The sequence below is a fragment of the Protopterus annectens genome, chromosome 1.part2, assembly GCF_019279795.1.
Source record: "Protopterus annectens isolate FY-2018-M chromosome 1.part2, PAN1.0, whole genome shotgun sequence".
Taxonomy (NCBI): Eukaryota; Metazoa; Chordata; order Ceratodontiformes; family Protopteridae; genus Protopterus; species Protopterus annectens.
Window position 1 is genome coordinate 201353721 of NC_056727.1, and position 13596 is coordinate 201367316.

Sequence of the window (13596 nt, forward strand, 5' to 3'; positions counted from 1 at the left end):
GCATCCTTGGCATTAAACATTTTGCAAACTTTTCTGGCACCTTCAGCATTGTTACCATTGAAGGCCACTCTTTCATATCAGCATTAAAATCCCTCACATCTAGCATGCTCTGCCACCTTTTATGATGTCATTTCAGAAAGGCAGTCACTCTTGCTATTTGTTTTAATAAGCTTGTGCATAATTCATCTAGAAAATAAGTTCTTACTCTAATAAAGAAAAAAAAAACTGCTATTGCATTACTAATTCTTTGAGCTACATGACTTTTATATTCATATCAGCTTTGGTATTCTTGACAGCCTCTTACTGGTGTAAAAAAAAGGACACCTCATCTTCATTTATGTAAGAAAAAAATAAGAAATGCTGTGTTGGTCCACTAATGGAAAGCACAAAGACAATGGACCGACATTGGGTTTTGTAATTAATTGTGCTTTCTAGCTTGCAGGCAACGCCAAAGCTCAAGTAATTGCAAAATCTGTGTTGGTCCAGTAAAAGGTATTGACCTTCTGCTTGCCCTGCTACTAGCTCAATCCTAAATCACTACCTACCAACCTCCCCCTTTGATCTTCAGAAAAACAACTGCTCATAATCATTATACTAAAAAAAATTGCATCAGACATTCCCTGTACTCAAACTCTGTAGCCATAACCTGGAACAACATCCCTATCAATACTGCATCAATAAGAAACGCTCAATTATTCAAGCACTCCTTAAAAACATTCCTGCCCAAATCCTGGCTCTGTACATGTACCACTTCTGGTGCTATTTCTTTGCTTTTCTCTACCCACTATTCTGTTTCAGTCTGTCACTTAACAATTACTCAGCTTACCCATTATTTCACCTTAAAGCCCCACTTCTTATAACTGTTACTATAACCATTTATAAAATCTCTTAAACTGTTAACTTGATATCTCCATCCAAATGTTTACCTTGCATACTTTTAACACTTTCACCGTAATATGATATAATCAAAACTATCTAAATCTGAACCCCCCAGTTTTATTGCATATATATTTGTCAATATGTCCTCTAATATTAATGAGCTTCCTACTATTAATGTTTTTGTTTATATAATTCTTACTATTGGAGTTTTTCTCCCAGACTGCAACTGAAAATGGGTCCCATGTCCAGATGGACTTTCTGGTAAACGAATGACAAATAAATAAATAAATACATAACATCTGTGGACCAGTGTCTTTGTGTCTTCCTTTGTTTAGGTTATCAGTATGTACTGTCACATTGTACAAGTCCTTGCTATATCATAATTTTAGCTATCACAAAAAAAAAAAACACTTGGAAGTCACTTCCTTGTGCCATGCATTCTGTAACAGCCAAGCTGATATCAGTGTTAAAGTGTGAGTGGAGTGCTGCCTATAAAAGCTTTTGCATTGACTTTAAATTAATTGTGAATAAAATTCACGTCACAAGTTTTTTTCCCTGTATGATAAATATGCTATCCCTTTTGATAACAAAAACACCTCTCTAATGGCTTAATTTCAGTGTTTGAACAGTAGTTGTGCATTCCTTTCCTTCTTATATTTATTCTTTGTTGATCAGGTTTATCCCACTAGGCTAGTCGCATCTTTTCTAGGGAGACCCAGGGTAGTATTTGAACTACTAGGGGAAATTTATCCAGGGCCTTGGGGAGCTTCCTCTACTCATTTTGATACGTGCCATGGTATCTTTTATATCACCCTGAGCTACCCCCAACTACCAACTTAGGCAGATGGGACCTTGGTTTAACATCCCATCCAAAGGATGACACACTCAAGAGTGCAGCATCCACTTATGCTGCACTGCACTGTCAGCAAGCCATCTTCCTGATGTAGGAACAGAGTCTACAGCCTTCTACAACTGAAGTGAGTGGGTTTCCTTTTGCACCACTGACACTGCTTTCCTTTTGTTTTCTGTCATTTTTTCTTGATTTCTTATCCTGTTGATTTCTATAGTTGCCTGTACACTTGAGATAGCCTTTTCATTAGTGTTGTGTGTTTAAAGAGGTGCTGTTCGTTGCATACTGTGTAAAATATCAACATTCCAGACTGTAGAGAGGTTTCATGTATTTTAATTGCTGCTCAGTCTTAAACAATGTGGGCAGGTTCAGGTATCTATGGATACGCATGCAGCATATGCATAGTCGTGTCAGCATGCTCTAGAAGGTATTACCCCTGTGTAGAGGCATGCCTGTTATGCATTCTGCTGTGTTTTATATGAAAGTATTGCTGAATCTGTTTATCTGTTAGTGTGTGCTATTCTTGTTTTGTTAACTGACACTCGGTAATCTAGGCTCACATTGTTGCAACTGTGTTAATGCTTGTAGTGATGTGAGTGCATCTAGCCATTGTTTATTTCAGTTTGTGTTATAACAACTCTTTCCTAGTTATTTACATTATCTAAGCAATAACTTTTGAAAGGTTTAACTTATTTAAACCCAAATTTGAAACACATTCTCCGTCTTTTCTACTGTAGTCACTTAGTCTATATTACCAGAAGAAATGTGTCTGACACCGATATGTTGATACTTTGGACTGTTATCTCTGATGTAATTTGGTGAACTGGAGACATGAAATACTTGTACGCGTTTTCTTTCCAGTTTAGTTGTTGCCATCATATCTAGTAGTTTATGAATTTTTAGCGTCCAAAAATTTTGTTTGTTTGACCTAGAATTCAGTTATGAAAGGTAATCCAGGTCTGTTTTCCGTTACGATATTTTACTAATTTCTGTAGTAGATGAACATCTCCATACCAGAAAGGACAGCAATCATCAAAAGTACATTTTTTACATGCTTATGCTGTCTTGAATACTGACTTGTTTTAATCGTAAACTTAACATAGTTCTATGTCCCTCTGAAACAAATCAGCACATGGAACAGCAAATGGCGCCACAGCTGCTGTAGATTTGATCCACACATAGGAATTAGAATCAAAATGCAATGATTTTAGTAAAAATGTGTGTCTGTGTGGCAGAGAAACAAAACTACTGCTGCTCATACTGCTAATGGATTCACAAGCAGTGTCAGGGCTTTACGCAAAAGCATGTTTATTGTAATATGCCTTTGCTTTGGGAAAGAGGGAAGGTTGTGAAGCTGTTAATGGTAAGTAAAAGTAAGAGGAGCATAGGCTGATGAATATGTAATAGATTGGAAGTGGTGATAGAGAGTGTGAATGATGCTTTTTACTACACCGTGTTAAAAGTAATGGAAACCATAGTCCTGACTGTTTTTGTTTTCATTTCTGGTATTATGTTTTTTTGTTTTAGTCTGGAATACAGTTTCCTTTAGTGCAGGGGATTGTCACTAAAGGAATGGGAAGCAGTGGAGGTACTAATGGGATCGGCTCTACCCTGAGAGATCAGACATATTACATCTTCGTAAAATTTGTAAAACTGTTGGGTTTAAGATAGGACATTGCATTCTGTGCATTTCTAAGTTGTTTGCTGTTTTGTGATTTTAGAAAACTGCACTCTTGGTTTTCAACATATGTAATAGATTGGAAGTGGTGATAGAGAGTGTGAATGATGCTTTTTACTACACCGTGTTAAAAGTAATGGAAACCATAGTCCTGACTGTTTTTGTTTTCATTTCTGGTATTATGTTTTTTTGTTTTAATCTGGAATACAGTTTCCTTTAGTGCAGGGGATTGTCACTAAAGGAATGGGAAGCAGTGGAGGTACTAATGGGATCGGCTCTACCCTGAGAGATCAGACATATTACATCTTCGTAAAATTTGTAAAACTGTTGGGTTTAAGATAGGACATTGCATTCTGTGCATTTCTAAGTTGTTTGCTGTTTTGTGATTTTAGAAAACTGCACTCTTGGTTTTCAACATATTTAGCAGTGGTGGAATGTCTTCCCTCATATGTATCTAAGATGATTTACAGTGAGGGATTGGTCATCTCTTAGCATCACTGTAAAGGAACGTTGACTTGTGTAAGAAGAGTGAACAGTGCAGGGAAAATAATATATCAACTTATTTCTACAATTACATAAAACACACTTGTGGATTGCCGAGCAAGAGTTTTGGCTTGTCAGCTGTTTGTGCCCAACAGTTTGACTCTTATGAATGTGGGAACCCCTAGGGTCACTGTCTAAATCGGCGAGCCTGATGAGATGGCTAATTGGATGGGGAAACACCCTTTTTATTGCAGTTCAGTGCACATATTCAATGAATGTTTGTAAGTCATCACTTGATGTGTGCATTACTGGGCAGTAATAATTTTGCTTTGCTGACTGATACCTGGTGTGACAAAGGGGGATACTGCCAGCACAGCTATCTGGAATTTTGTAAATAATTATGTCATTTGTGAATATCAACATAATATGTAAAAGATGCATGTGTTACAAATGTGTTAGAACTGTTTGCCGTGTATATCAAACTGCTTGAAGGCATTTGCAAAATGCTGTTTGAAATGTAACCACAGTATACCGTACTGGAAAAAAAAACAAAAATCTACATGCACTGTTGTACTGTTTATATATTTTGATAGTAGAAACTGGGATACACGAGGTTAACCTCGGTTTAGTAAACTTCAGAAAAATAGCTGAAATTAAATTACTTTATGGCTACACAATAAAATATGATATCTTTCAGTTTCCTTGCAGCAAGGAGACACAATGTCTTAAACTAGGGAGCTTTCTTTATTGTCTTGGAAGTGTTTTATTGTTTTATGACTTCCAGCATTTGCCAAAGATCAGAAGAAAAGCCCTTGTCTATGTATTTTTACAGGTAGTTGCTAAATGCTACCAGCTGCCATCAGTGGTTGTTCTGGGCTTGGTGACTAGAAGTCAGATGACTGACAAGAAATTATGTAATTCTACAAGCTCGCCCAGCAGTAATATTTGAGATATTAATTTGAGAACTCTCTGAGAGAGAGAGAGAGACAGCATTCTGTATTCTGTCTTGGACCTGACAACAACAACTAGAGAAGATCCATTCACCACATTTGCCTTGCTCTGTATGTAAGTTAACTAGGGTATAGTAATTCTCTTAGATATAGTCAGGAATGTAGCAAAGCTTAGTTTAGATGTTTTTCTTTATTTATTTGAGACTGTCCTGCAATGTTGTTTTAAATATTTCCTGTGATTTTGAACTCTAATGTCACTGTAAATATGTATTTAGTATTGTCTTGTTGTTTTATTATTGTGGCTGATCTGTCTAGAGATGTTTAAGTTCTGAGAATAGTTGCATATTTATTTGGTAACAGTGTGGGCCACTCCTGATAGCCTTGCTTTTGGTCAAACTACCATTTGTATTTGTAGTAACATTACATAGCAAGATTGGACACCCTTTGTTAAGGGCCTTAAAGTAACTGATAAGGAGCTGGCTGGTTGCAGTGATAACTATCTGAGCAAAAGGGGGGCATAGCTAGTAAACCTGTGCCAGCCTTTCCCAGGTGTGTGCGTGTATAAATCGAACCTCAAAGAGTGTGTATGTCAGCTGCTTGGACAAGGACACAAAGCACTGTTTGGACAGAGAGGGTGCTGGAGGTCTTGGCTTGGCCACTCAGCTGAGGTCTCAACTCTATAGCTGTGCCAGTGGTGAGTCTTATTGGGGATCTGAAGAGAGAGGGAGAAACCAGCCCCGGACTGACTGTGGTCTCTGTGCTCTTAAGGGAAATTACACTTGATGCAGAGAGCTGCTTCTGGTAATATTGTGTATGTACCTTGTCATCCTCTCAGTGTACGTCCTCCACTGCTGCTAGTGGTGAGGACTGAGGCTCCTTGATTACTGGTTTAGTAGAAGGCTATCACAGTTGGTATATTCAGTACATAGAAGAGCAGATTTGGTTTGAATACACATTGTAATGGATTGTGTTATGTGTGAATGAAAAAACAAAAAGAAGACAGGGGTGTTTTGATCTGAATGTAGGACATGAAGCAAATACTTGATTTTGGTCAAAAGAGAGAAGGTCTTGATCTTGATGCAGCTGTAAGGTAAGACATTTAAGTACAATTTGATTTTCATGCTCAGACCAAAACTGAGAGTTGTGTTGGGTACCTTCTGCATAGAAATCATCATTTCATTGTGTGCATATACACACACACTATAGCATATATGAACTGATGTGTGATGGACCAGCAGTTCACATAGCAGATATGAACTTCTTTTCTGCCCATACTTCCAGTTTATTGTTGCACAGGTTTTACCAAATGCATCTTCCTTCCTTCCTTCCTGCCATTGATGATGCCTAAGACATTTCCAGTAGTATGTAAGATAGCAGAAATGTTCTTTGATGCAAACCCAGGCTGTGAGGTGGTCTGAATATAGGCAGATGCCACAGACCACTGTATAGGTTTAGACACCAAATAATGTGCTGAGGTGTAGGTGTAGACACATGATGGGAGACTTTATGCAAATAAAGCACAGATGATCAGATCAGATGTTCTTTTCAGAGTTATGACTTTATTGCAGATTAAGAGGTGTGGGTTTACTTGCATACACAGTAGGGAGACTGTTTTTGTACAGATAAAAGGAAGGCCACTTTGATATGAAATAAGAAACAGTGTAATAGACCTTGATGTTGAGACACATGTATAAGGGAAGAGAGCCAACACTAATGTGCAAAAAAAAAGACTTTTGTACATAAATTTACAAAGCATGTTTTTGGAGTTGTGAATGTAGATGTAAGCAGAAATAAAGAACCCAGAATTTGGATGCAGACATGGGCTGAAAGGCATGTGTTTGGATGCAGGTTTAGGGATAGAGACTACCAGTTGATTGCCACGATGGAATGAAGATGTAGTTGTAGGTATGGCCTCATGACTGGATACATTGGCTTAAGAGTACACAGACTGGGAAAACGTTTTTGGGTGCTAATGCAGGATAACAGGTCTGGCTTTAAATGCACTCACAATTCTTGTCTAGAAGATTGCACATAGGACATGGCACCTAAGTATGGATAATGAACCAAGACAGCTAGCTGTGATTGTATAGCTTAGATGAGATCATATTAGTGGTTACAGACAAGCAGCAAAAAACATGGGATTAATATGGACTCAGCATGAGCACTGCACATTGAGAGATTTGAGTGTGTCTGCAGAACAGCTGACATTACTGTGCACAGTAAGCATACATGCAGAAGGGGGTGTCTTGAGTAATTGCAGAAAAAGGTGGCACACGCTAATGCTTTTGCAGAATGGGAAACTTGGGTTTTGTTGCAAAATATTAACATTTTTGTGTACAGATACTGAAGAAAAGCCTGGCCTAAGATTAGGACTTGAACCAGGAATGGTTTGGATGTAGAGATGTGATGAATTAGATCTGGAACTTGAAGGAGGACAGCATTGCCTCGACACAGCATATGTTGCAGTTATAATGCATGTAGTTTGTATGAGACTTACATTTTTGTACTTATTTAGCAGCAATATAGATTGGGATTAGACTTTGAAGATAGTGGTGCAAGACAGATAAGATGAAATATTACTGTGGAGTGGTTACATATATTGGTATCCACTGTACAGGACAAAGCTAGTCTCAGTGAGAAAGAGATTAAGCTTGACTTACTAAATCCACATTTGTTATATCAGTGAAATTGCTCCCTTTCTCAAGATGTCACATCTTAAGAGTTAGAATAATGTCTGTTTTCTATTCATTTATTTTTTGAATTTCAGAATACCAGGTTTAGCAAACTGGCTGAGTTATATAAAACTGTTTGGGCAGAGCTCCACTTTATGTATCTGCTTTAAGAACTGTATTTAAGTAAGTCTGGAAATGTATGCAAGATACTTCAAATAAGATTGGTCTCATCAAGTGTCTGTTGTGCTGTGATATGGGTCTTTTCACGGGTGCTAGAGAGACTGGGTGATGGAGACGTTAGTGAGTGGAAAAGCCCTAAAAAAGTAGGCTTGGCACTACCTTCTCTCCCTCTTGTGACACACGCACACACGCGCGCGCACAGAATTGTAATGGTGCAGTTAAGGGCAGTACCAGGAGGATGGCTGCTGGAAAACTCGGAACTCATTGACTGACATCTGCCTGGAATAAGTCAATGCGTTGATATACTGGAGTAGCTGCTTTCAACAATCTTGTTATTGTGCTGTGTGCTTACTGTAGCATTTCTTTTTGGCGATTACTTTTTGTCTTTGTCCAGCAGAATTATTTAAGTATAGTTTCAAGTATTAGACCTGTGTTTTTGTGCTGCAATGCTTATCTTCCTTACTTAAAATAATTATAATTTGTTTTTCTTGTTACACATGTTAGAATGCATTCGTGGCTACTCCTTGTTAGAAGGCTTTACATTGTTTCATTAGGGTTACTCAGTTAACTAATTCAAGAAAGCCAGAAGGGAAAGAAACAAAACTGTACTGCATTATGTAACATTCTTTAGCAGAAATCCATGGGATAATTATTTAGTGTTTAAGCAAGTTGTGTTTGTGACAACAAAGGAGGAAACCTGAATGAATTGAAATATATGCACTTACAAGTATTATTAATTTAAGTGCTTGAACTCTAGCACTGTGCAAATTAAAAGAAATGTAAAAGTAAGCAGCTTAATCCATAAATAAGGCCCATTGAGAGGACTTAAGTACCCATTTTTCATGTTGTCAGTGAGCAGTACAGCATAACTAAATTGATTTCACTAATCTTTGGAAAACAGATATCTGCAAGGACTAATAAGGACAATTCAAATATTTGATGATAAATAACTGCTTTATTTTTCTTTAAATTTAGGAATCACTTTCTGGGCGAAGGAAGGCACTTGCCACTAGCTGTATCAACATGAAACAGTATGCAAGCCCCATGCCAACGCAAACTGATGTAAAGCTGAAATTCAAGCCATTGTCTAAAAAAGTGGTATCTGCTACACTACAGTTCTCATTGTCGTGTATTTTCCTGAGGGAGGGAAAAGCCACGTAAGTTATGCTTGAATGAAACCTGTTATTCTGAAGTGCTCTACACTGTGTTTGATATCTAGAGCATATTTGTAGTTAAGATGGAACTCTGAGTCTGTGAATGTACAGAAACCAAAATGTTCCAATTAGCATACCTGTCATTCCAGCCGTGCCTTTGTTCTTTGTATTCTCAGTGAAAGTGACCTCTCAGGAATATGACTCCTCCCCAATAGATTTACTTTTTTGATGAGCGCTTGTTATGCTGACTTCAAAGATCAATTTTGATGAAGCAGCAGAGGTTTATAAATTGTGTGCCTGTGTATAGGAGTTTTTACGTGATTAAATAGTTCTGCCCTGTTTGAGTGAAACTGCCAAATACAGAAGTAGTTGGATAATTAGTTTTGCAGCATCAAAATGCATTTGTATTGAGGTTCTCGTGTAGCATTTGCCAAGTTTATATGAGCACTTTGTTTTTTGGAGTCACGTGAGAACCTACGAAGGCAAACAAAAAAATAGACGTGACTGTGAGCCTCATTGACAGTTATTTTAAAAGAATAATAAATTGGAAGAATTTATAGGTGATCAGTCTTCATAAATGTAGGTGATTTAGGAGAAGCAGCAGAGAACATATACTTAGTACCCAGGAAAGTACAGTGATCCAGTTTAGGCTTTTGTATGTTATGGCCCAGGGTGATATCTATAGTGCGTGATTGAAATGTATCCAGGAAACTGTAGTTTTTACTCTGTAACAAACAACAAATCCAAATCAACCTGAATTATTATCATCGCTGGCGCATAGAAACTTGTTTAAACATCTCATCTGAAAGATGGCACATTGGGAGTGTGACAGCCTTTTTTTTTTTTTTTTTTTTTTTTTTTGCATAGCAGTGTCAGTTTTGGAACATGAACCAAACTGCCCTGGTACGGGAATATAGCTCCCAAGCTTCTGATCTTCTGACATCAAAGTCTGTTGTGCAGTCTTTTGAGCTGCTGACAAGGACAGCTGTCAAAAGTTAGGGGGAATCTGTGATGTTGATTACATTCCATCACTAATCTCTCTGTTAGGGTGAGCAACTATGAGGAATGCACTGTTAAAGTAGTGGTTAAATTGTTGGTTATCATTCTTGAGATTTTATGCTTAAAGTCTACCTGTTGCAAACTAAATAGCATGAGGCTATCTATGCATCACTTCACATTTCTGCACCTTGTGTCCCTTGAAAAAGTGATAGCCCTCCGAACACAAGTGAGTTTGTGTTATTAACAGATTTAAAAAAAATGTAAATATAATCTGAATGCTCTTTAAATAAACTCGTTCTTTCTCATTCCAGAGAATTCTGTAATACTGGTGCAGTCCTGAAGCCAAAGCATGCACATTGGAACATGGCAAGCCAAGGAACAAGCTATCCCATACAAAACAGTACTTTAGAGTTAACATTTGCCTATGTTCCAATGTGGCTGTCTATATTAAAAATGATTGGCACATAAAATATAAAGAAATGGAATTTATAAGTGGATTATGATGAATTTTATTTTGGGGCATGTCTTTGTGTGCATGATATTGCAAAGATACAGAAGGATTGTATGTCTGCGCAGATGACATAGATCTTTACAGGAGTGACACTTGTGGATTGAAATGTGGAGGACTTGTTAAGGATGAATGAAGGCTCAGATATGCAGAATATTAAATTCCATGAAAAACAAAACAAAGTGCAGGATAATGTGCCGTGGTAAGAAAATCCATGGGAAAACTACCAAATGGTGATAGCACTGAGATTATGACATCAAAAGCAGAACAAGATCTGGGGTTGGGTGGACACTCAGTGTGTAAAGGCAGTAAGGAATACTGAGTGAAACTGGAATAGCCAGGTGAAAGCATTAGGGATAGAAACCATGAGTACATTCTTCATTTGTGTGGTTAGTGACACACCATACCTGGAATATGAGATATATTTCTGAAAAATACCTCTAATGACTCTAAAACCGGGCTCAAATTAAGTTCAGAAAAAGTTCATTAACCTCACATTTGGTAGACAGCCCCTTCCCCTCAATATACAGCATAGACAGTACCCCACTTCAAAGTGAAAATGCTGTTAAGGACATGATCATTTGTTGATAATTCCCTCTCAGTCATCATAGGTTCTGAGGTATATATTAAGCTAATGACCACTGGGGCCTTTATAAGCCTAGCCATGCAACCCAAATGTATCCCATGAGTTATTCTGCCTTAGTGGTTATTTTAATTGGGGTGGGGTTGTAGATTTGTTAGGGCATGATTTAATAGCTGCCTGTGTCCATCAGACCAGGGGTGAATTCCCAGTTTCCCATCCACTGATCTAGGCTGCGCGTGAATAAGGGTAGGAAAGGGCTCTGCTTCACACAGATGGGAAACCTATTCCAGAGAATGGGTATTCTCTGAAACACCTGCCTCTTCCTCCAACATGTATGTTTTTTACGTAAAGTTTAAATTCTTATATCTAGTAGTTCTGGTGCTGTTTGTTTTGTAGATAACCAAAAGGTCCATCAGAGTTGCCTTGTATACCAGGCATAAATTGCCTGTCAGCAGTCTGTAGGAAACAGAGTTACAGATGGGACCAGGCAACTTGCATAGGCCATTGTGTTTATGCCCTGTATTGTTTTTATGAGGAAGCTCTGTGGACATTCCAGTTGTTGCATGTGCCAGGTCAGGCAAATACTGAAGTGGGTGTTATACTTGAGGTCTCTGGTGATGGCTGAGTACAGTGAAATGATGACTTACATGGACATAGATATCATGCCTTTGCATATAAGTTTAGTGACATGGAATAATTTTCTTGTTACCTTAGACACATGTTGATCAAAAGCCAGGTTACTATTTACATGAGTACCCAAATCCCTGACTACTTTGTCTGCTTTTAGAGGTGTTTTGTCAGTGAGTTAGTTTCCCAGGGTGGCTGACTTCCCAGAAGGTACTGATATACATTTCTTTGCACTGGATTTTAAGCTGTGGCTTTTACCTGGATGGCTGACTTTCCAAATCATACTATTTTGCATTTCTTGGCATTGAGTTTTACTTCATGACTTTGGCATCAGTTATTTGTCTGCGTTAGAACTTCCTGTAACATGTTAGTATCTTGAGAGGTTTCTGTGATTACTTCTAACTTGCAATCATGTACAAACTTAGTAAGCCAGAGGCCCTTGACATTGACCCTGACTTCTGAAAAATAGATGCTAAAGTGGAGCGGACCCAGCACAGAGCCCTGGGGGGACTCCACTGATGACAGGCATCTTTGTGAAGGTAATCTTTCCATTCCTAACTTCCTGTGTCCTCTCTGTGAGCCAGTTGGCTGTCCAGCATGTTCCAAAGAGGTTTATGCCTAATTCCTTGAGTTTATTTACAATGCCCAAGTGGGATATTGTATAAAATTCCTTAGCCAGGTCAAGTAGGTGATATGCCCCATTTTGCCATCATCCATTGCTGTGGTGACATTCTCAAAGAAGTCCACTAGGTTCAGTAGGCATTACCTTCCTTTAATGAAACTAAACATTGGGTTGGATCAGGTATCCGAAGGTTTCCTATGTCTTTTTTTTTTTTGGTTTCCTGTGTCATTCTTAAGCATTTCCATGGTAATTCTTTCCATGGCTTTGCATATGAGACTAGTCAGACTAATGGGTCCATAGTTCCCAGGTTTCATTGATGGTCTGCCCTTGTGAAGAGGCTATGGTTGAACAGTGACACCAGTGGCTGTGATAGGTCATATTTCAAACTATTTAGGGGCATCCTGGGATATTACCACATCCCATCAAAGCTGTAGTCTTGGCCTTAGAAAGCACATCTAAGACTTGCTCCCTACTGACAATTGGTGGAGTTATGTTAGGTGGTATTTCCTGTGAAGTGGCTGGGTGAGGGGGAGATGGTGATAAAGTTGGAGCTAAATTTGACAATCAGAAGATTTGCTATATCTTCCAGTTCTGTGAATGTGGCTTCATTTACCAGCAGTTTGGCACTCTATTGTGTGCTGCCTTTGAGGTTTCAGATGTAGCTAAAGAAGACGAAGACCTTATGGTTGTCCTTGGCCTGGAATAATCCCTTTACCTCAAAATTTGCTTTGGTTGACTTAATTAATCCTCTTCCACTACCAAACATTAGCGGACCGGAGTTCCGCTGTGGCGACCCCTAACCGGGATAAGCCGAAAGACACAACAAAAAGGTTGTCTGTTCAGTTTAGGTGCGAGTTGTTTTTTTTTTGTACAATCTGTTTCATGTTGGATTCCACCGGGATGGTTTGTTTTGATTAAGTTTTAGGCTTATTTCTGATGTGCACAGCAGCCTTTGTACATTCATTGACATGTTTGTGCAGAGCTTCTGTGTACAATTCTGCATAGGCTGCTGTGTTATCTGGGTTTGGAGGGGCTTGAAATGTTGACAGGTTATCACTTAATAAAAAGTAGTTTGCCTTGGAGTAGTTTCTATTACAGGGTTTGCTGGGCATACAGAATTGATTCTTATTTCAAAGGAGACCACAAAGTGGTCTGACCTTAGTAGAGGGAATGGTAACTACAAAGACATTGCAGGATAAAATGGAACTCAGAACAGCAAAACAACCATCACCAAACTCCTTCTGTTAACCAAGAAAGCTGTAAGATGGTAAAAGGCAGCCAAAAAAACATTCACAGTAAGAAACTGCTGAATGTAAATATACACAAAGGAACCAGAACCAGGTGCAGTAATATAAAATCTTTTAATCAATCTCGATCAAGTTGACCTGGTTCTGGTTCATTTGTGTATTTT

General features: G+C 38.4%; 1 protein-coding gene across 4 annotated transcripts in view; it reads left to right on the forward strand.

Moving 5' to 3' along the window:
- The window catches only part of EHBP1 (EH domain binding protein 1), a 3513379-nt gene that overhangs the window by 1528248 nt on the left and 1971535 nt on the right, over positions 1 to 13596 (forward strand). For all 4 annotated transcript variants that reach the window (XM_044055510.1, XM_044055511.1, XM_044055512.1 and 1 more), the window contains exon 5: positions 8668 to 8849. In XM_044055510.1, the coding sequence (XP_043911445.1) occupies positions 8668 to 8849 (182 nt within the window). The remainder of the gene's footprint in view (positions 1 to 8667; positions 8850 to 13596) is intronic.